The sequence below is a fragment of the Pezoporus wallicus genome, unplaced genomic scaffold (assembly GCF_028554395.1).
Source record: "Pezoporus wallicus isolate ANWC-B61680 ecotype Strahan unplaced genomic scaffold, APGP_CSIRO_Pwel_v1 contig_3952, whole genome shotgun sequence".
NCBI classification, from domain to species: Eukaryota; Metazoa; Chordata; class Aves; order Psittaciformes; family Psittacidae; genus Pezoporus; species Pezoporus wallicus.
The window spans coordinates 3,302,655-3,325,191 of record NW_026635034.1 but is presented as its reverse complement, the minus strand read 5'-3'; the positions used below and the strand labels follow the sequence as shown (position 1 = coordinate 3,325,191).

At 49.4% G+C, this 22,537-nt stretch overlaps 1 protein-coding gene across 2 annotated transcripts; it reads left to right on the top strand.

Annotated features, from left to right (window-relative positions):
* Positions 1-3,155: 3,155 nt before the first annotated feature.
* Positions 3,156-22,236, top strand: KLHL25 (kelch like family member 25). 2 transcript variants are annotated; one of them, XM_057421739.1, is made up of 3 exons: positions 3,156-3,353; positions 14,096-15,925; positions 20,802-22,236. In XM_057421739.1, the coding sequence occupies exons 1-2, from the start codon at positions 3,335-3,337 to the stop codon at positions 15,880-15,882; spliced, it is 1,806 nt and encodes a 601-aa protein (XP_057277722.1). In that variant the 5' UTR covers positions 3,156-3,334; the 3' UTR covers positions 15,883-15,925; positions 20,802-22,236. The 2 variants fall into 2 exon arrangements, with proteins under 2 accessions (XP_057277722.1, XP_057277812.1); XM_057421829.1 differs by lacking the exon at positions 3,156-3,353 and adding an exon at positions 3,815-3,942.
* Positions 22,237-22,537: the final 301 nt, after the last annotated feature.

The window sequence follows — 22,537 nt, the reverse complement described above, 5'->3', positions numbered from 1 at the left end:
CAGCTTTTCCAGCCCAGCAAACAATGCCATCTGTTGTTCCCTTGCTGTAAGTTCCATCTGAAAGCCTGCTCTGCTTCTGTATTTAATTGTGAAGTTTCCTGCTGCCAAAAAAGTAAGGTCATTTAAATTTGGCATCAGAAGGAAAAAGGCCGAGAGGGAGGGAGATTGGATTTTTACTGTTGCTGCAGGGAATGCTACACTGGGATAGTCTGACTGTCAGCTCCTTGGGCAGGACAAGCCAAAGGGTGAAAACTTCCATCAAGACTCCCATTGCAACCTTACATCCTCTCCTTGACATCAGGAGTCATCTGCTGGGGGTCTTCAGCAGTGTTTTCCTACCACCACTTCCCCGGATAGCTGAATCAGAGCCTGGTCCTCAGCCGCTGGCACCCGCAGCATTGTGCTATGACCTTCTCTGAAGACTTTTGGCATTCACAACACAGGGAAGCATTCATAAACAACCTTGTCTGTGCTCCTAGCCTCGGGGAGCTGCTGAATTTGCATGGCCTTGACCAGCCTGCTGTGACTGCCAACAAGGAGGCCAATTGGAGTAATGGGTTTTGGGCATCTGTCAACTAGCATCTGGCTTCAGACCCACTAAACTGATTTCACACAGAGCACTTAACAGCCGTTAGCTGGTCATGGCATGACCCGTGGTGGACTGCGACCAGTGACCTAGAGGGAAAACCACTAGACTGTTGTTATTTAACCCCTTGAACAGTTGGGGTTTGTAGGATGGGAATGGAATGCCCAGTGACAAACAGAAGATGCAAAGAAGTCAACACGGTTTGCTGGCCCGATTTTACTCCTCCTGCTGATTCCATGAGCATCACCTACTTAGTCAACTACTTCAGGAGCTAGGTCTATGATACAAATGGAGAAAAACATCTAATGAATCTAAAATAGTAAAACTTTTGACTCTCCACCTTTGGGAAAGTGAGGATTTAATGGGAACCAGGCAATTAGGGTTGATTTCTATAACAAATCTAATCAAATGTTTAACACTGCAAACATTTAAACGTTCCACCCATAATGAATGTTATGATAAACAAATATGGCAAAAGGTAAATGTTATTTATTAAAACTTTGTTGGTTTTGGCTTTATTTCCCACAGATTAGAAGATTTAACCCCTATTCCCTTTGATAGGTTGTGAGGAAGGAGGGGATCTCAGTCAGCAGTTTTCCAACTTATTTTCAAAATGCCAACAAGTTGTGGAATCCTGTTCCCCCAGATGGCTAACACTGACTGCATGTTACACACATCAAACCAAAGGCCAGCACAGGGCATGATTTGTTTAATAATGCAAGAGAATTTCCCCTATCCACTGAAATCATAACCATAGCACTAGTCCCTCAAATACCCTCAGGGATGCTTGAGGGCAGTATCATATGTAAGGAGCTGGTATTAACATTCATCATAAATAAAGTTTCTTTTCCCTACACATGCCTAGTTCTTAAATCCTCTTTAACAAGAGGTTTAAAAACATTTTAAAAAGTCTGCCAGCTTTTTCCATTGCTATTAAGCATTCCCATTGTTTTCTTCCTGCCTTCTCAGATGGCTGGCTCAGCTTCTCCTTCACAGTGAGGAGCAAGTTGCCAGTCTGTGTGCCCACCACTGCCATATCTGGCCTTGTGCTGCTCCCTCAGAACAAAAGCTAGTATCCTAATCCCATCTGCTTGAGCATCTTAACACCAGATGTGTGCATTGCTACAGCACACAGGATGTTCCCTGCAGCGTTTGCTGGAACTGCCCACTGTTTAGCTCTGCCAGAGACAGAGGAGTGAGTTACACAGCTAGAAAGCTGGTGGGTGGGAGTTTAGCATTAGACATTGTGTCTTAGAAGCATCTTTTCAGGTAGAGTTTTGCAGAGAGCTCTTCTGAGCTTTGTAGATCGCTATGACAGGCAGCTGCCATGAATTCTCCCTGCCAGCTTGGATTCACACACACAGCTTGCTGAGGCAAGATTTTGCAGTGGAAAAGTGCTTTGGAATTAAGAAACATGCCCTTATTCTGCTCCACAGCTCTTTCAGACTCCAGCAGCTGGGTGGAACTCAGCAGTAAAAGAGAAAATCAATTTTGCCTTTCATGTGGTTGTTGTTTCACAGATGCATTCAGGATGCCACCACATCAGCCTCTTGCACAAATCCCTGTGGTCCTCCTGAACAGCTCATTGAAGCCGTTAACAGGCCCCAGGACAATTTTCAGCCTCTTCAAGAGCAGCTGTGCTTGTAGCTGGGTAGAGAGCAGCACTCTGAGGGTTAAACTGCAGTGACCTGGAACATCACAGATCCAAAAAAAACCTGGAATTTGATACAGTTTAACATCCTCAGTGTACTTTGTTATTTACCGTACACAGAGTCTGCCAGCTGAAGCTGATCTGTCCAACCTGGGAAGAGAAGAAAGGACTGCATTATGTATTTATTGGGATTTTTTGCTTCAATATATCCTCATAGCAACCACCTCCCACCTCCTCCCATGTGCATACCATGTAAAATTGGCCGTCCAGGCAGCACTTCACAGGACTCATCACTGTGAAGCAAGGACAAGCAGTAGCAGTTACTTCAGTGGGAAACGCAGATTTCTCTTACTAGGTCGGAAGGAGCAGTCCCTAAATAGCCCACTCCTGGGTGTATGGGTGGTTTGGCACACTTTGGAGCTGGGTATTTCCATCCAGCTATTATCTGGGGAGATACACTTGGTAGAACTGTTAGTTTCTTCCTTGAATCTTATTACTGAATACTTACAACTGAGCCCAGGGAGTAGGGCCCTGGAGAAATGGGGTCGTGGGAGAAGACGAGGAACACCTCTTCCCTGCCTCCTCTGCGTCTCCTGGATTTGAGTATCCAATAAAGGTTTCAGCTTCTTTTTTTCTGGTAGCTGAAATATTGCAGATGTCCCATGGGAAGCGCTGCCACTTAGGGGAAATTATGCCACAGGCCAGTTCCTCCACTACCTGCTGTGCCTCCCGGTTGGAAAACACGAGCAGAGGCAGAGCTGCCACCCGCGCTCCTCCTTGCGTTAGGTGAAACATGTTATTGTTTCTAAATGGGCCTTTTTCCCCCCGTTTGGCCCATGGTGCTAAAGGAAGCGCTTAAAAGTGTGTGTCCCCTATTTCTTCCAGCTGAAGGCACTGCCCGGTTGTTCCCTCCTGGGGGATATGGACCCAGCCATTCCCATCTGATACCCAGCTCTGCAAATCCTTGCAGGCAAAGGGACCCCGTGGGAGTCCGTTGACTTCCACGTCCCCCACGGACTGAAGTTCTGCTGAGCTGAGGATGGGGAGTTCAGAATCTGCCTGAACTTCTGCAGAGCTTTGCTGACTTTTGCCGTCTGATGGGGGCCTGGGTTGAAAGTGAGTGAGCCGCACGCAAGGACAACACACCGGGAGGTGCCGATCCGGCTTGGGACGTGCTGCCCAGGGCGACCCAGCAGAGCGCTGACTCGAGGGGCGATGGAAATGTTTCTGCCACGGGGACGTGGCTCTAGAAGAGGCCGAAGAGCCGTCTCCGCGGCGAAACAGAGGGGAGGACCCGCAACCGCCCGGGAAGTGCCAACCCAGCCGGCGTGGGGCGGCCGCGCACACGCAAGGGGATGCGAAGCGCCGAGCAGAATCGCTCCTCGGGGCTGAAACGGGAGACAGCGGGCTTTAGGACCCAGGGCGTTCCGAGCCGCTTTTATCCTGTCCCTGAGCCGCCTTTCTTTCTTTCTATTGGTTAGCGCTCCCGCTTTTCGCCCGCCCCCTCTTACGTCACGGTCTCGGCTCTCTCCGATTGGCCGCGGCGGCGGCGGCGGCCGGCACCGCCCCCTGAGTCCCACGCGAGGCCGGTTCCGCCGTCGGCAGCGCTGTAGGCGGGGGGCGGCCGGGCCGCAGCGTAGCTCCGCGCTGGGCCGGCGGCTCACCGAGGGTTCGGCTTGGCCGGGCGCGGGGAGGAGGATACACGGTGAGTGACGGCCCTCCCGGTAGGGCCGGGTGTGCGCCGGTCGTTGATGCAGCGCCGGGGAGGGCAGGACATACATGACATGACATGACATGACATGCCGGCCGGTGGCAGAACGGCAGCCGCCAGGTTACCGGCGCCGGGGTTTGCCTGGGGTGTCCGAGCGCCGTGTTGCATAGGCAGCCGTTGGGAGCTGGCAGGGAGAGGTGCAGGGAGGTGAAGGGCTGCTCTCTCCTAAAGCAACAAGGATATAGGTGCTGATCGTCTCTCAGGCATGGAAGCGGAGTTGCTCCCCTCTGTGCAGAGATCGGTTAGAGCTGCCGGGTAAGGGACACAGCTCGCAGAGCCTTTCTGATGAAATCAGTGCAGGTAACTCCGTCGTGGCTTTGTATGAGTGATAGAGCTGAGCTGGCAGAGGGGAAAAAGTAGCTCTCCATCCCCCTGCTCTCTTTATGGACCCCTTTGCATTTACAGAAGTTTGGTAGATTTGGGGTCTTTCTTCATTTTTTACATCTATCCACTTCCACTTGTGGCTGTTGGGGTGAGGGATGAGACTAGCCAAAATCTTGGAAAATCAGTCCTCAGCCTTTGATAAGCAGACACCCAAGTGTTTCATGCTGTGTGCACAGAGAGCCCAAGCTGGTTTGTGCTTTCCTGGCAATCTCCGCATGTCTTCTCTTGTGATCTGCTGGAATGACTCCTCGGTCTGGGTGCTGTGTGCCGTAGCTTTTGTAGCCTTCCTCCAAATGTACTTCTTTCTCTCCAGGACAGATCCAGAGCAGCAGGAAAAACAAGCAGCTCTATAGCTTTCATACCTTGACAACTTCCCTTGTCTGCTCCTTCCTTCCTGTGTCTTGTGACACTTGTTTTTATTGAACTTACCTTAGGAGCAACGCATGATGTTTGTAACACACCCTGCACGTTTCTGGTGGTGGCCAGCTGCTGCTGTTAACTCGGCTGCTCTGGGCACAGTCTCCTTTCAGAGTCTGCAAAACAGATCTGAGCTTTTCTTTTCTCTGTCCATCTCTCCAGGGGTCTGGCTCCTTGGTGGGATCGGCCCCTTCCCGGGGCCTCTCTGTTTTCCTTGTCCTTTTTGCTGCTTCAGATCAAATCTTATCTGAAAACACATTTTGTCTCTTCTGTGTTTTTAACCCTAACCATCTGCTCTGGTTTATCTCTATGATAAGGCTGTATTGAGTAAAGCACCTGGGGAGGAGGCATAGCTGGAAGTTTGCTCTGCAGCAGGGAAGTGTGGGATTGGCACAAGATTCTCAGGACTAAAAGCAGAGTAAAATTTGCTGCAGAAGCAAATTAGTCACACCATAATGTGGACACAGGAGTCTGAAAGCAGACTCAGCACTGAGGAACTTAATCTTCCTGTCCCTTTTTTGTCCATTTTCTGAAGTATTTGAGGGTTGTTATCCGAAATCCTTCTGCCTCAGCATGTATGCGAAGCGAGCCCCGTACTAGCCTCACATGCTGTGTTTGGGGCAGGTTCAAGTAACTTGAGCAGTGGGATGGTGTCTCAGATGTGGTTTTGGAGAGGAGATAAGACCAGTTGAAAATCATTCCACTGAAGAAGCAGGCAAGTTAAATTTATGAAGGCAGACAGCTTGGGAACAGATGGTAAGATGCTGCATGACACGTACTCCAAATGTGTGAAAATGAGCCTGTGTCTGATATGAAATACAGTTCCTCCAGGGCTGGAGTGCTGGACATGGTCCTGGATGGGGGCAAGGAGTGTGTGCATATGTGTATATGAATTACAATACCTTTTTTGTCCCTACAGTGGAAACAAACCACTCCCCAAATCCTGCAGGAGTTCAGGTCCTTCTTACACCCAGCAAAGGTTTTAGGCAATGCTAGGGAGCTAGAGGAGTGAAACAGGAAGGGCAGGATGTGGCCATCTGTGGAGGTGGAAGAGGATGGGCAGCACGTTGCGAGATGGGGAGGGAAGTGGCAGCATTACAAAAGAGGGTGTTGAGCAGAGCCTTGGCCCTGGGCATGAGTAGGTGGAGCAGGACTGGCCAGGCTGGCCCCGGGTGATGGTGACTGATGCTTGGGGACTGTGGAAGGGGCAGGTTTGAAGCAGCAGTGTCAGCACTTGAGCTGAGGAGTAGATTTACTCCCGTCTTTTATAGACTGTAATTGAATTGCAGTGAATGTAGCTGGCATTGCATAAGACAGAGGCTGCAGGAATGCTGGCGAGGAAATATCTAGCTGTAACATGCCAGCCCAAGCCCCCTGGCCTGATCTTTAACCACCATCACAATGGTCTGTCTTTGCATATCAACTTTATCCCTGCAGTGACTGTTATTGTCACTGTTGCCAGTTGATTACTGTCACTGCAGCCAGTGCAGGCTGCTCTGTCTCCCCCACATCACTCCAGCCTGGGAACATTGCATGTCCCATAACCACTGTCTACTTGCTGACCATTAGACTTTGCAAAGACTACTGTGTTTTATGATAGCCTGTCAGATTGTGGCAAGGCAAATTTATTACTGTAGCCCACTGGCAAGCACTCTGGTTTGCTTGTGATGCATGCATGGATGCTCAGGATAGCCTGAGCTGCTGCAGCACTCCCATGCCTGGCCAGAACTTGCAAGCTGACTGCGTGGCTTGATGTGTCTGTACTGAAAGAAAAAGATCAGATTGGTGTCACATTTGTTCCTTCAGTCCAGAGCCAGGGGGCTATTCCCTGTCTTGCAGCCTCAGGCCCTTCAGGGCTTTACAGTCCAGTTGGGAACAGCTGTCATCCATGCCCATCAACATCAGGGACTCATTGGTTTAGGAGGCACGAGGGCCTCCCATCCCCATGGCTCTGAACTCCAGCCAGAATTGCAGATGAGCTCCTCTAAACCAAACCTGGCAATTGCACCAACATCTCCTGCCTGGCAGGGGAGAGGGGAAGACAAAACCAAACCCCGGGTTAACTGGCCAGGCATGAAATCGAGCTCCTGCCCTGACAGCAGGCAGACAGACCTGTTTGGTATGAGCGTCCATAGCAGAGCTTCTGGTTAGCCTGACCATCAGAGCAATCTGCTCTGCCAACCCCAGCACTGGGAGCCAGGAATGGTACACAGAGAGTGGGAGGATCTGAACATGCTTTCTGGAGTCAGCAGCTACAGTGGTTATTCTGGCATTAATTTGATGTATACCACATCTCATCGTCTAAACTCTCCCTGGGAAGTGGCATGTGGTTCCGCTCCTCTATATTTGAAGTACCAAAGGCCTTTTGCCTTTGCAGCACATTAGCAAGTTGGCTTGCTTGAAAAGGACTTTATTTTGCCCAGATGGGGCTGGGGTAGATACTGTGATCAAGTAGAGTGTTTCCATTCTGGAGCCTTTTTTGAGTATAATCTGGGAGAAGGGACTGCGAAACTCGCCTCCTCTGCAGCTCTGCATTCATTTTGTAAAGTGACTGTGATTGATCTGGTAGAATGGGATTTATTCACCAGTGGAGCTAGAGGGCAGGCAGAGAGGACAAAACCCCACAGCAGCCTCTGAAATGAATCACTGGCTCTGAAAAGATCCACTGGGGTTAAGGCGTAGCAATGAAAAGCTATTGTCTGGAGCCTGGACTGTGGCTAAAAGCATTATTTATCCCGATTTGGATAGTGGCTGTAGGAGGGTGTGGTATTCCCAGGAACTGCAAAGCCAATGTGCTCAGTGGCGAATGTGAACTCTCTGTGATTGCCTCACCAGTAGCTCAAGTAGCTTTATGGAGCCTCTCAATTGCAGAATAGCAAATCCAATACCTGATATGCAAATAAAACTGCATGTGTTGCATGCAAAGAGGATCTCCTAAGGGCATTTTTATTTTGGTTGGAACATGGTTGCCTTTGGCTCACATTAGTTCATGTCTTGTAGATTTGAGGCACTACTGCCCCTTTTAGCAGTGCTTTTGCAAGGTAGAACAAGAACCTTACTAATTGGTACAGCTTGGCAGTGCTGCTTTTGTTTTCAATAGTAAGTGGCATTCAGTCGATTCCTGTGGTGGCTTTGGGCTCAGAGTGGAGCCCAGGTTTAATGGGAGGAAAGGTAGGTGAGTATTAGTGAGAATGGGATATGAAGCAGTGATGGACAGACCGAATTTCTGAGTTCCACTTTGCTTTAGTAAGCATGTTGACGTTCAGATACGTGCCCGGACCTTCTCCAGACAATCTGATCTCCTGGAGCCTACAGAATTGAGCTTGGAAAACCTCCCAGTTTCTGTCTGAGCCAACAGAAGGAGCCTTTCACATGGCCTCTCTGTTTTCTGTCTAGGATATACAGGCTAGATGAGAAAGTGAGAAAATGAGAATAAATGATAAGGATGACTTCCATTCTCAAAGGCTGGGGCAGGAACAGAAATTCTGTGCTGGTGGGATGGAGTCAACTATCTTTCCTTTCCTTGCGTATTTGCAAATATGATGAAACAAGGAGAGTTTGTCAGGAAGGCCAAATCCAGCTCTGTTACAGAGATACCCTCTGATTCATGGCAGAGTTACGTTGCCTGAATTCCAACGTGCAAAATCACACTTGCATCGTTGTCGTGTTAGTCATCCCCAGGAAAAACAAGAACAGTTTTGGCTGACACGGGCAAACCACAAAATTCACCGGAGTTGCTGGAGATGAACCCGATTTGTTAGAGAGCAAAGTCTGCATCCTGGCACGCAGGAGTGCGGATGGAGCAGGGAGCATGCCTGGGGGATGATGTGGTGAAGGTCCTCCGCTGCCCACCTGGCAGCAGCCCAGGCTCAGCAAGTGCAGTGCTGCACTGAATGCCAGGTACTATTTTAATTCCCTTCATCTCAAGCACTCTTCACAGCAGGATATTACTGGTGTTGAGCATTTCGAGCAGCACCAGGCTGTATACCTGAGAGTCCACTGTGTTAGGCGAGGACATGAAAATCTGAAAACATCCTTACGTTTGTTCCTTCCCCTTTCTTGTTTTCTGTCTCTCTCCCCCAGCATCTTTTCCTGTTTTCTGTTGGGTTTTTTCCACTTTTGAAGCTTGAGCTGTGTCTGTGAGTACGTGAATGCCTGCATGTAATAGATCCCTCTTCTCAAACCTTTCGATGGTCTCCAGTGCCAGGAAATTGCATCTGAAACGCAGCTGTATCTGGGTTCTGCATTTGACTGTGTTGCCACACATCTCCGCGAGCTTTGCAAGGAGCTCTTCCCATGAAGACAACACAGTAGATGACTTTAGGGTTCTAGCTTGCTACTCTGTACAATAAAAAGGGGGAAATTGGTGTTATACTAGTAATTTTGTCCTGGAATGATGCTGCTGGCCTAAGCAGCGAGGTGGTGAAGTCCATGAAGGCATTGGAAAGGTACAGATATTTGGGATGAGGGAGTAGGCGTATTACAAATGGACAGAGAATTTGTCCCACCAGTTCCAGGGAGAAGTTGAACTTTGGCATTTAACCCCAAAGGGCTGATATTGGGAAATTGGAGAGAAAATAAGAGTTAATCTTATGCCTGCCTCCCTGTGAAAGCAGCCATTGCTCTGCTCGAGCTGGGTCTGCTCTGGTTTGGAAGGAGGTGGCTGTGGGTTGTAGTGCAGTACATCCATGGAGGGACTGCTTGGGAATGAATGTGCACTGCGGCGTGAGCAGCTTCTCCTTTGAACTGAGCCAGCAGGGAACCTTAGTGCTTATTTATTTACTTATTTACAGCTTTAAATAGTTCATGGCTGAGCAGAGCAAAAAGGAACGGGTTCTGCTTGCTGCTTCTCTGAAAGTCTGATTGGCAAACAGAAGGTGCCAGCTTCAGTTCATGGGATTTAGGCTCTTTGTTGGGTGTTTAGCCAACCTTCACGGTGCTGGGAGAACACTTATAAATCCTGTAGTTTTGCCTTTCTAAGCAGAAATGATCCTTGATCCCCTGATGTCCCATGGGGGAACATCTTATTCATGCTCAAGTACTGTCCTCTTGAAAGGAAGCAGCATCTCAGCTGTTGATTCTCTCCAGATAGTGAATAACTGGAGATTTGTGGATGGCTTGCTGTTTTAAGATGGAAGGAGAACCCCAAGCCTAGCTAAATATAGTCCATGTGTCACCACCAAGCAGTCCTTTTGTGATTGTGGACCAGGGCCTCATACAGCTTCAAAGTGTAGGATTCCCAAGTGCTGCTTGGAATTTTCAAGAGGTAATAGAACAAGGTTCTCCTAAGTGATCCATAGCATCAGCTCTGACACGGACACCCACCAGCCCACGAGGGTCAGCCTTCTGCTGGGGGCATGCTTTGTAGGAAGCAGGAGATGCTCAGAGGGGAGAATTGTGGCCATTGTTTGGGTGGGAGTTTGGCCAGCTCTGAGGTTTTGTTTTTTCCCCTTGTCTTCTCTTTGCCAGCTTTTCCTGTCCAGAGAATCTTGCTGGGGTGGTTTTTTCATGCGCTTTGATTCAAGGGGGTCTTTTCTCCCTGAGCTAACTCCTTTGGGGTTGCCGTCCTCCCTCTGTGCGTGCATGGAAGGATTTCCAAAGCACCCTTATCTTACTATGCTGGAAAAACCTCTGTCTTTCCCTGGTGTACAAAGGCTGCAGACAGCCAGGAAAATACTGTAGCCAGCAGCCAGTATTGTATAGCTGTCAAAGCACTGATGCCCCTCTGCCCTCACCCATATAGAAGGGTTATCATCTGCTGCTGCTTGCAGTAAGATCCTCCTAAAAGGCTGTTCAGTAGATACTTATTTTTTCAATAACTGCCTTTCAAAGGCAAAAAGAAAAAGAATGGAGCATGGAAAAATCCAAGCCTCAGTTTTTTCAGGTCATGCCTCCTGCTGTTCACGTTGATGTGTCTGCTCATAGTTCCTGCATGATGGAAGATGCAGCTGGAAACTTTGATAACCCCCTGAGCTTTCACAGAGCAGGTGGGAGCTTGGCAGGAGCCACTGACAGGTTTCTTTGTGTAAAACACTCCTTATTCAGAGTGGTTCTGTTTTTTCCCTCTAAGCTCAGTGGCTGGTAAGGGAAGTGGGGAATGCGGTAGTGACCAAATCCTGCTCTGCATGCATCCGCTACAGAGAAGTGCCTATAACAGCATGTCATGTGTTCAGCCCATTTGCCACTGCAGTTAAAACATTGCTTAGACTGAAGCACACATTTAAGCACATCATGAGAAGTGTAGAAGATCCTTTTAGTTACAGACTTGAAGGCTGCTAGATTTTTTGGAAGGAGCCCATTGGATGAAATAGCTGCTGCCTGCAGTTTCTGTTTATCTGACATGGGTGGGATGATGCCAAGTTCCCTGTAGACTGAGAGATGCAGTGGGGTGTGTTTGGGAGGGGAAGAATTATACCTGCCACTTCTGCTTGTGCCCAGCTATGGCAGGACTCAAGAAACCCTCAAAACAAGCTGTCTGAAGTTGCCAAAAGCCACCAGCAAGCCTATTGCTGGTGAGGTGACTGCACACCACTGTTCAGACACTGCTTTACTTCCGGTTTAACTGTCTGTCTAGCTCTGCTGATCTGTGACCAGTGACATCCATTGTTAACCCAGCTCCAGAAGAAGCCAAGTAAAGGGGCTGTGGCCTCTTTGGCTTTCAGGCTTGAAGCTGTACTGGGGACCAGTTGGTGCCTGTACTAGGGCAGGGTGGTATGAAGAGCAGTGCTGATGGGGACTGGAATGGAACCTGCCAATTTATTCCCTGGATACTGTTCAGTACCTATTGGATAGAAATATTATTTGGTTACCCAGTGCCCTGGGCAACATGGTTGATGTTAGAAGCCTGAGATTTTTTTATATATATATATATATATGTGTGTGTGTGTATATGATGGCTCAGCTGCAGCTTTGTATAGACATTTTCAATTTCTAAATTACCTCCTTCCATTCTGAGTAGTGGCTTTTCTAATCTTAGTGTCAGAAAAAAATGAGGCTGCCTTCCTGCAATCTTTTTGTTTGTTTCCATAGCTGTCCTATATAAATTGCTTCATTTCTTGTGCATAAGCAAATCAAAGGTTAAGATTGAATAGCTTGACCTGAGCTACGAGCAAAGAAAGCAGCAGCAGTGGCGAGGTGGTTTCTGAGGTTGTGGGAATAGGAAACCTAAATCAATAGCTTTTAGCAGACTCATAAATGTTTCATTTGTATTCCTCACTTTGGCATTATAGAGCCTTGACATGGGAATCCATATAACCTCTTAGTGTTGTCCCTATGCTGGGTGTAGATGTTGAAAACCATTTCCTTCAGATGTACATCAAAGTGCAGCTCTATAATGGCATTCTCCTTCCTGTTTTAGAGCCTTGTTGCTGTGCAGCTTCCGATCACAAGCAAAATGAGCTTGACGGCCTCAGTGCCAGGCTGCAGAGATGTTGGTGATGAGCATGCACATCAGTACCCATGCCAGTGCTCCTGCCTGGCTCGACGGTCAAGTATAAGTTGTGGCTGCTTGGGCAAGCTTTCTCTATGCACAAGGAAGCACAGAAACACCTTTTCCCAGGGCTGTGACACAGCCCTGAGGAATGAGTGAGGCCTCAGCAAGACCAACCTCAATAACTCATGGCAGCGCCTTGGGAAGGAGGGACGTGCCCACAACTATTTGTTGAATTTAGACTCTTTTGGAGATGCTGGAGAAACAGGGGGTAGGAAATGCGTGAATAGAGCATGAGTCAGGCAGCTTATCTGGCCATCCACCTCCGCTTGAGGTTATCCATCCATGGAGCATGGGAGGGTTGTGCGGATGCAGGTCTCCACCAGGTCAAGGCTGTGACTTGTCAGCAGCCTGTGTTGTGTCTGCTCTCTCAGCATTCCATGGTTTCCCCCAGGACTGAGTGGTGGTGAGCTCAACCCAGCTGGGCAGGACAGGACTAATCCGTCGACCTTGTGCTTTTAGATGAGAAAGACCCTTGAGAACCTTTGGGCTATGATGAGCAAGTTAAAAACCCAACCAACCAGTAGCAACAAAAAGAACACAAGCAAAAAACCCTTCCCCAACTATACCTGTGTGGCTGATTACTGATTTCTAAACCCGTAGGTGGCTGGAGCAGGATGCTGTGGGGTTTCAGCCCTGGTGCCTCCAGCTTGCAAAGCAAAACTGCAGTTGTTTGGGGAAGACAAGGTAGAAAGGGGGTAGAAAGATAGCGTTGGGTTAAAGAGTAGATGCAGCAGAGCTGGATAGTGTTTCTCAGACTCCTTTTTTCCATGAATTAGGCCCATTTTTCCCAGCTTGTAGCCGTTTTTTATGGCTGCCCCTTGTGTTGAGCTGAGGCCGTCAGCCCTTGATGCTCCTGGGCATCCACACAGCATCCTCCCTGCCCTGAGTGCCAAAACACTCCTGGGACAGAGCCTGTATTCATATCTGTCAGTCTATTTTAGTTACATGGGGAACAAAATTGAGCAGCTGAAATACTTTGGAGTAAATGACTTGGATTTTATCATCTAAGTAGTATTAATTTGATGGGTCCAAAGGGTTTTTCTTCTATGGGGAAGAATAGGTATCGAGTAGCACTTAAATGAAATAGTTGCTAATAAAAGCCTTGTGGTTCCTTCTGCCTGTCTGTTAAAAAGTGTAATTTAGTTGTCTCTTTTGTCTTGTTCTCTGATGTGAATCTGTCCTGCAGAATGTTATAGTCACATGAAGTGTCTGGTGAGGTTTATCAACAGAAACTACAATGAAAGGGATTGCTATAATTCGTTCCAAACTTTCATCTTGTGCTGGTAGCCAAATATTCCATAAATAAAACCTGTAGCCATTGCCTTTCCTAAACCAGCAATAATCTTAAGGAAAATCAGAAGCCAAGCTTGATTTCTGCTGAGCCAAGAACAGACCGATGCCCTTTATCCTGGATAGTTTGCTGTCTTAATGCTGTTTTCTAAGGAAAAATAACTCTGCTGCGGTTTGCCAATACCCTCCAGGGGCTGTTGAGACAATTTACCCTCCAGTATGGGGTTTGATTACTTCACTTTGTTGCTCCATTGCTGAAACCCAAGTGCAGAATTTTCCCCTTCACCCTACGCTGCCTTCCCACCCTGCTCAGTGTGAGTTAAAGTGGGGTGCAGGAGGCACGGGCTTTGCAAGCCCGGGTACAGGAGCACCGAGATGTCACCAGGTGCTTCATGTCTGAGGTCCACTGGCAGTGTACCAGGGTTGGATAGCAAATAAATCAATTCTCCATGGCCTAGACGAGTAAGGACAAGACTAATGGTTTTCTTGTTTGCCTCTCTGCAGGCAAGAGCTCTGTCATCATGTCAGTCAGCGTGCACGAGAACCGTAAATCCCGGACGAGCACCGGCTCCATGAACATCCTGCTTTTTCACAAAGCTTCCCACCCGGACTGCGTGTTGTCGCATCTGAACACCTTGCGGAAGCACTGCATGTTCACCGACGTCACCCTCTGGGCAGGAAACAGGTCATTCCCATGTCATCGGGCAGTGCTGGCTGCCTCCAGCAGATACTTCGAAGCCATGTTTAGCAATGGGCTCCGGGAGAGCCTGGACGATGAGGTGAACTTCCATGACAGCCTCCACCCAGAGGTGCTGGAGCTACTGCTGGACTTCGCTTATTCCTCTCGGATCATCATCAATGAGGAGAACGCTGAGTCCCTCCTGGAGGCTGGAGATATGCTGCAGTTCCATGATGTCCGAGATGCAGCAGCTGAGTTCCTGGAGAAGAACCTCTACCCTTCCAACTGCCTAGGCATGATGCTGCTTTCAGATGCTCACCAGTGCCGCCGGCTCTATGAGCTCTCCTGGAGGATGTGCCTGGTTAACTTTGAGACTGTTCACAAGAGCGAGGACTTCAACAACCTTTCCAAGGACACTCTGCTGGACCTCATCTCCAGTGATGAGCTGGAAATTGAGGATGAAGAAAAGGTCTTTAAGGCTGTCATCCAATGGGTAAAATACGATCTGGATGAGCGGAAGGCTTATCTCCCAGAACTTCTAAGGAACGTTCGTCTGGCCTTGCTTCCTTCTGAATGCCTCAAGGAAGCTTTGGCTTGTGAGGACTTGATCATGGTGGATGAAAGGAACAAGCTTGTCTTGGACGAAGCTATTCAGTGCAAAAAGAAGATCCTCCAGAACGATGGGGTAGTCACCAGTCCCTGTGCCAGGCCTCGCAAAGCTGGGCACACCTTGCTGATCTTGGGAGGACAGACCTTCATGTGTGACAAGATCTACCAAGTGGACCACAAAGCAAAGGAAATTATCCCCAAAGCAGACCTGCCGAGTCCACGGAAGGAGTTTAGTGCTTGTGCCATCGGCTGCAAAGTATACATCACTGGAGGCAGGGGCTCAGAGAACGGGGTCTCGAAAGATGTATGGGTGTATGATACAGTTCATGAGGAGTGGTCAAAAGCTGCCCCAATGTTAATAGCTCGGTTTGGACATGGCTCAGCTGAGCTGGAAAACTGCCTGTATGTGGTTGGTGGACACACTGCGGTAGCTGGAGTCTTCCCTGCGTCTCCTTCAGTTTCCTTGAAGCAAGTAGAGAAGTACGATCCCATATCCAACAAATGGACCATGGTGGCTCCTTTGCGAGATGGAGTGAGCAACGCTGCGGTGGTGAGCGCCAGGCTCAAGCTCTTTGTCTTTGGTGGGACCAGCATTCACCGAGACATGGTGTCCAAAGTGCAGTGCTATGATCCAGCTGAGAACCGGTGGATGATCAAAGCCGAGTGCCCACAGCCCTGGCGCTACACAGCAGCCGCTGTCCTGGGCAGCCAGATCTTCATCATGGGAGGAGACACCGAGTTCACTGCAGCCTCTGCCTATCGCTTCGACTGCGAGACGGACCAGTGGACACGCATTGGGGACATGACAGCCAAGCGTATGTCGTGCCATGCTTTGGCTTCGGGGAATAAACTCTATGTGGTGGGGGGTTACTTTGGCACTCAGAGGTGCAAAACGCTGGACTGCTATGACCCTACGTCAGACACATGGAACTGTATCACAACAGTGCCTTACTCGCTCATCCCCACAGCTTTTGTCAGCACCTGGAAGCACTTGCCATCATGATGAGGGTCAGGGCACGGGGGCTTGTATCCAGGAGGTCAATAAGGTAAGGGTCTCCTCCTCTAAAAGTGCATTTTGCTATCTTTTGTGCGCCTCAATTGTGTCTGCACACACCATGCCGAAGCCATGCGTTCCATGTTGCTCATAGTTTATGAGAAGGTACACTTAAAGGTGGGATGCAGCTCCAGAAAAAAGTGATTTGCTCTGTGATGTTGCTCCCAGGTTTCTCTTGTTTCCAGATGATCCTTCCAGTAGATCCTTCCAGAGACACATCTACGTCAATGGTTGCAAGGAGGCCACAGCTCCTCTCCCTCTGCTCCAAGCTAGCTGGATGCACCACCTTTGGTGGGTGGGTAGCAGAGGGTAGATGTGTCCACAACTGCTCTTGTGGCTGTCACCGTGGAATACACCCTGTCCCCATGCAGTTGAGGGAGTTAAGGTTCCTAAAAGCACTTGCATTTGAGTTCTGGGAGATACTAGGGCAAAAAGTGGACAAAATCTCAGTAGTTCAAAATTTTACACAGTATCTGGGTGACTTACTTGGAGCTGATGAATCCGTAGGCAAGTGACCCTTGGGATGCCAGCAGATCCTGATCTCTTTTTATGCTCTATATTTACATTTCAGTGGGTAGCAGAAGCAACAGCTTAGGAGCTACGGTTCATTTGATGGTCCTGGTGTTTATTTAATATCCAAATGGTTGCTTGTTAAATCAGAACTTCTGAGACTTCTGTGTGAGATCTGAGTGGGAGGGAAGGGGTTTTGTAACCAGAAGAAGAAGAAGAATGTGTTTATCGGTGTCTTGGGGTGTGTGAGAATAAGAAAGTTGGTGGAATCTCATGATGCCCTATCTCATTCTGGTGCTTGGTCAGGGGAGGTGCTCTTGCAGTGCCACGGGGACAGGGCTGTTGGTTCCTTCTCTCTCCTTCCCAGTGGGATGTTTGGTTGCCATTCTGGTTACCAGTTTCACTCCAGAGCTTTGGATGCCTTCACCAATCTGTGCTGAGATGCAGCTGGCCAGGCAAAGGCCAAAAACTCTTCTCACCTTGCATTGTGAAAGCAGACACTGATAAGGGCAACACTTGGGTAGCATCATCTTCCCAGGAAGTCTGTAACACCTCCGCTAGCTCAATCTGCAGGTTTCACAGTGCCAGCAACACAGAGCCCTGCTTTGGTGGTTGGAGACTACATCTGAAGGAGCTGGAAAACCCATGTGTACAGGGCTTCACTTGCGGTTGTATTTGGAAAACAGGGAGTGTGGGGAGGGGAATTCTTCATAGGCTCATCAAAATCCACTTCACTTAATACAGGGAAGAAAGAATGCTGCCCAAACCCTCTAACACCTTCTCGCTTCCCTGCTTCCCGCTTGGTGTGGTTGGTGTGCCTGGGAATCACCCCGTGGGGGAAATTACTGGCATCTCCCACTGATCGTCTCTTTTGATGCCAGCTGGGAACCGAGGAGGAGCTCCTGGCACCTCTGCCAGGCATATGCCCAGCATGACCATCTGCTTTGCTCAGGTGGGAAGTAAAAAGCACCCAGAGCATTATGCTGGCCTTTGATTTGTGGAACACCTGGGTTTAACATGGGTTGGAGCACAGTGAGGGCAGGGCAGGAGTGGAAAGGGTTAAAATGCGATCCCTGAGAGCTTTCCCAGCACTGAAAGATAATGGCCTTTCCAAATTCTCCTCCTCAGGCATTGCCTAGCATCTGTCACAGTGGCTTGGTAATCTAATTAACTGCCACTCAGCTATTAAATATTGCAGCGAAGAGTGCGAGGACTCCATCATTTTCAACTCTGGTCAATAGGACCCCCCTTTAAGAGCCATCCTAGAGCTGAAAATTAATTTTCTCTGGTAGCAGATGTGTCTGAATATTAAAGCTCAACACCAGCCATGCTGCTAGGAATAGGAATAGAGAATATTTGAAGGTGGGAGTTGATTCTTCAGCCACCAAAGAAGAAGCAGTCTCCAAAGCCACAGAGATTTTACTTTCCTCTCCTACCCTTTTTCCTCTGTAATCTATCTGGGTTCTCTGGACCTAATAAATAGCTTTGTGGGGGTTGTATAGATAGCTTTTTTCCCCATGTAATCTGGAATCTGGCACAAGCACAAGAAAACCAGCAACTGTAATATGTCAACCTGCAAATAAAACTGGTGAAAAGTCATTGTGTGAGGGCTTTATGTGCTTTTTTGGCTTCGCTTCCACTCTTCGGTTAAAAGAAGTATTTAAAATATACATGAGTTCTTGCCAAACAGTGTTTCTTCTTGTCAGTTTCTAGAGGTTTTGTGCTGTTGGGGTTTAAGTGAAGTGATTGTTATGGCTGCAGCCACTGTGACAGCTCCTTAAATAAAGCACCAAGATGGATGAGCGAAGGCCAGATCCAAATGTCTCCCATGTGCACGCATTGCCCATGCTTCACCAGCCATGTCCCATATGCCTTGCCTGTCCTGGCTGCACCAGTGCCAAAACTGGGCTTAGAAACTGGGGTAATTGCCTATAGGGTCCTACAAAGACCCTGTCATCCTGTAGCATGTCTGGCTGGGGCATCTTCTGTCTTCCAGCCCTCACTGTGTAAAGTCTCTGCTGCAACATGCATTTTATGGGATCCTTCTTCAGGAAGGCAGGTTGGCCAGCACATGCCCAGGTTCTGGTGTGCTTTAAGAATGCTAATCCTATGGGAAACCTGCCTCAGCTGGAGAAGGCTCGGGAGGGACCATCCAAAGTGCCCTCGGAGCACAGCTATCTGGGTTGGTGGGGAAAGGTCTGGGCAGTTACATGGTAGGAAATCACACTTTGTACTCATAAAAAAACAGCCTTCTTACCTATAAGCTGGTGAGGCTGCAGTTATACCAGCCCTGAAACCCAAATAATACATCCTTGACAAATGTGGATCATAAACCAAGCCTGCTTTTCATTTAATGCAAAAGCTGATCAGCTGGAAGTGTTTCCTTGAGGCCATGGCCTTCACCCTTCCCAGCTGGAACTGGGGCACCTTTCAGCAGAGGTCCCAGGGCCCCTGCCAAGGATGCTGTGTGACACTAATTTAGTGCCTATTACCTGCAGTTAACACCAGGCATCAAGCATGATTAGCAATATGCAACATGAAAACCTGGTCTCCTCCCACCTATGGGGCTGGGGCCACGAGGAGGTTAATCCTTACAAAAATGAAACAAGAGACCCTTTTGTGTTCATAGGAACAAGCAAAGCCCAGCCAGGACATCCCAGCAGGGAATGATGCTGGCTGGTCACTGCTGCAGTCCTGTGCAGGACCCATTGATGGGGACAAGTCTGTACCTCCCAGGAAATGACTTCAGGTGATGCCAGGAACAGGTTCTTCAAGCTGCCTGTCTCCAAATTAAATGTGGCTTCTCCGAACTACCAGTCCTATGGGGTGCTCTCATTTTCATGGGGCAGAGTCACAGATGGGCTTGAGCCAGCGAGATGAGCCATCAGCTTCGGGTTGGGGTGGTTGTTGCAGATTGCATGGTCCAGCCAGGGAAGGGGAAACAGAGAAGGGAGCCCCTGCATCCCTCTCTGCTGCCTCCTGAGCCTCAAATACTCTGCTGGGGTGGAGATGTAGCACCCATCTGTAGCAACCCCAAGGCTGGTAGGAGCCAGGGGTTCACATCCTGATGGTTTTTGGCTCCTGCAGGACCTTCCTCATAGAGCCTGGTGGTCAGGCATTGCTCAGGCATCTATGCTGGGACTCATCTGAATGCTCAGAGCCCATTTTGTGGCTCCCACTCATGTCCATTGGTCGGTTTTGCTCCTGTGAGGTGGCACCAGCAGCTGGTACCTGCCCCTGGGTGGGCATCAAGCGGCCAAGGCTGCAGGTTTTTGAGGCTTTTGTGGCACCTAAAAGCTGAACTTTGGCTCCAAAGCTCCTGCAAGGCTTCAGGCAGCAAGCCATGCCCAGAGCTGTATTCTGATACTGGGGTCACACTGAGTGTTGGATGAATTCAGTGACCTGACCTGACTATTCAATCACAGCTTAGATACCAAGCCTTTTCTAGGAGGATTTTACTGCTGTCTGGTTTGACTTCCCATCTACATGGAGCAACACTTGGTCAGCACTTACCTCTGAAGGAGCTGCAGAGTTGTGTTGCTGTGCCTCAGTCCCAGCCCCATCCACAAAGCTCTGCTTGCAGAGAGGCTTCTTCCCATGCAAAAACCCCAAGTGCCTGCAAGCAGGGCTTAAAAACCCCTCAGGGTAATGAGGATCCTAATCACTGCAGCTCACCTGTGTGCTGCTGGGTTGGTTCCTTGCAACCTGTTACAGGAACAGAGTCACAGCTGGTTTCCCTTGGTGGCTCCTAGGAAAACCCATTTGCATGTGTAATAATACTGAGGCCGGATGAGCAGGGACTGCAGTTTTTTGCTGCTGCTGCTCTTTCTTTCCTTTGGCTGGTTGTCTCTGAAGCCAGTTTATCAGGCAGCATTGGGAGGAAAGTCAATGGAAATCAGGCTTTTCCTAACCCTGGGCAGATGGAAACACGTGCAGTCTGAGCAAGGCCCCAGACTGGATTGATCAGCCCCTTGGAAATGTCAGTCCTATGGATGGGGTTGGAGGAACCAGTGGAAAAAGAGGGAAAAAGAGGTCTTTTTGTTTTGTCTCTTCCAGTTCTTGGGCTGTCCTCCCTGCCCTAAATAAAAAAGCTAAAACTCCATTTTCCACAACTTTTCATTCCCTTATGTCCACAGAAGTTTCCTGGCTGGCTCCAGTGCTCTGAGCCCTCCCCAGCTGAATATTCTTTCCCCTTTCCTACAAAAGCAAAGCACATCCCAAATAAACCACCTGCTTTCCTCCTTCACCCATCTCAGAGTGTGGTGCTTATCCCAGTATCTGCCTACATGCAACCCCTTTTCTGGTGCTTCCCTGCACAGGCATCTTGCTGTTAATGACCTTTCTCTTTCCATCCCCAGATGCCACATCCATATCCCCAGTCTCACTGCTGGAGCCGACACAGTGACTGAGTCCCCGCTGGTCCTCCTGCACACAACTCTGAGGAGCCTTTTGCATTCCTTCCCAGCACCAGGAGCGGGAGGCATCACGCCAGGGGGGCACCAAGGGCCACCCAGCCCCACCACCAGCCACGATACGGGGACAGCAAGGAGCCACTGGCTGCCAGGCTGGGGCTGGACACGGGCACACTCATGGGTACCAGTGGCCTGATGGGACTGGGGAGACAGAGGATGTGCACCAGGCTGCATCCCTCAGCAAGCAGCATGGGGAGCCGTTAGGTGCATTTTGGTACACGGCTGGGGGGGTGAAGACATTAATAGTTTTTATTCAAAGGCAGTGCACTTGCCATTGGCTGTAGTTGCTGTTTGGGTGACTGGGAAGTGTTTTTAAAGGGAAAAGGGGTTGAAAGCACCTGGCTCCCCATCCTTTGGCTGCTCCATGGAGGCGATGGCTGTTGAAACACTAAAGCGTGGGAGCTCGGGCCGGCTGCCAGCAGCGCCGGGTGCTGCAGTGAAACAGGGCAGGTGCCTTCTGCTTTGCACTTTGGGCATTATTAATGTTCTTTTCTCCTCTTCCCTCCCTTCTGTCGGGGGCCCGCAGCTCCCTGCATGCAGCTGCTGGGAAGAGCACAGAGCGTGCCAAGGCCCCGGCACCGCTGCCGAGATAGTCACCAGATAAACCCTGGGCTGCCTGCTTGGAGCCGGCCTGCTGAGCTCCTGTGCTCACCCAGCAGCGTGGGTGAAGGGCAATTAACACACGAGCAGACACAGCCTTGGGAAGGGGCATTGTGCCTTTAGTGGGCAGAGCAGGGGAGCACCACGGGGCTGTTGGAGTGGGAATCCTCCTTGTTCCTGCTGCACCGCACATCCTGGCTTCAGCTCAGAGTGATGTAAGCGTTTCTGACTGCGTGTTGCCTGCCAGCGCTTGGGCTGTAGCTGCCCCAGGTTACCCACGAACATTGGCTGACTCTGTTTGGGTTTATCACTGCGAGAGCTGTCAGCCCGAGTGGTCCCTCATTCACGCTGATGAGGAGCGCACGTGGATTTTGGCTGTCGATACACGGATGAATCTCCCAGCCAGCCTGCCCCAGCATCCCGCTTCCCTTCACAGCAGATCTGGTCCTGCAGATGCTCCAGGCTTGCCTTTTGCCCCCGAATTAGGTTGAGCTGTAGCCTGGCCAGATGAATGATGCAATGCGATGAAAAGCCTTGACACAGCTTCAAACAACAGAGGTCTTTTTGGAGCAAGCGAGCGCTGCCAGGAAGAGCACACGTTGCGCGCAGCCAGCCTGCGATGCTCTGAGTGACGTTTATTTACATTTTCCAGTCTTTGTGTTTTCTTTCTTCCTTCGGCTGCTTGTGAACTTTAATAAAAATGATGATCTGGGAAACGGTCTCTGTGCTTTTCACAGGACTCTTCATTCTTAAGCAAGTTGGATTTAGGTTTAATAACAGGGATGAGGAATAATAACAGGGTTGGGACTCAGTGGGGCGGTTCACAAACAACCTCCTAAGCAACCAGCCCGGCTGTAATTATGATTGCTTCAGCGCTTGGGAAACTGAGGCACAATGTCAAGTGTCTTGTCCAAGGTTAGTGGTAGACCTGGGAATAAAGTCCAGGGCTTCTCACGTCCTGAGGACATCACGTGTCTCCTTCTCCACGGCTGTTCTCACTCAACTTGACCGTGCCATGACTG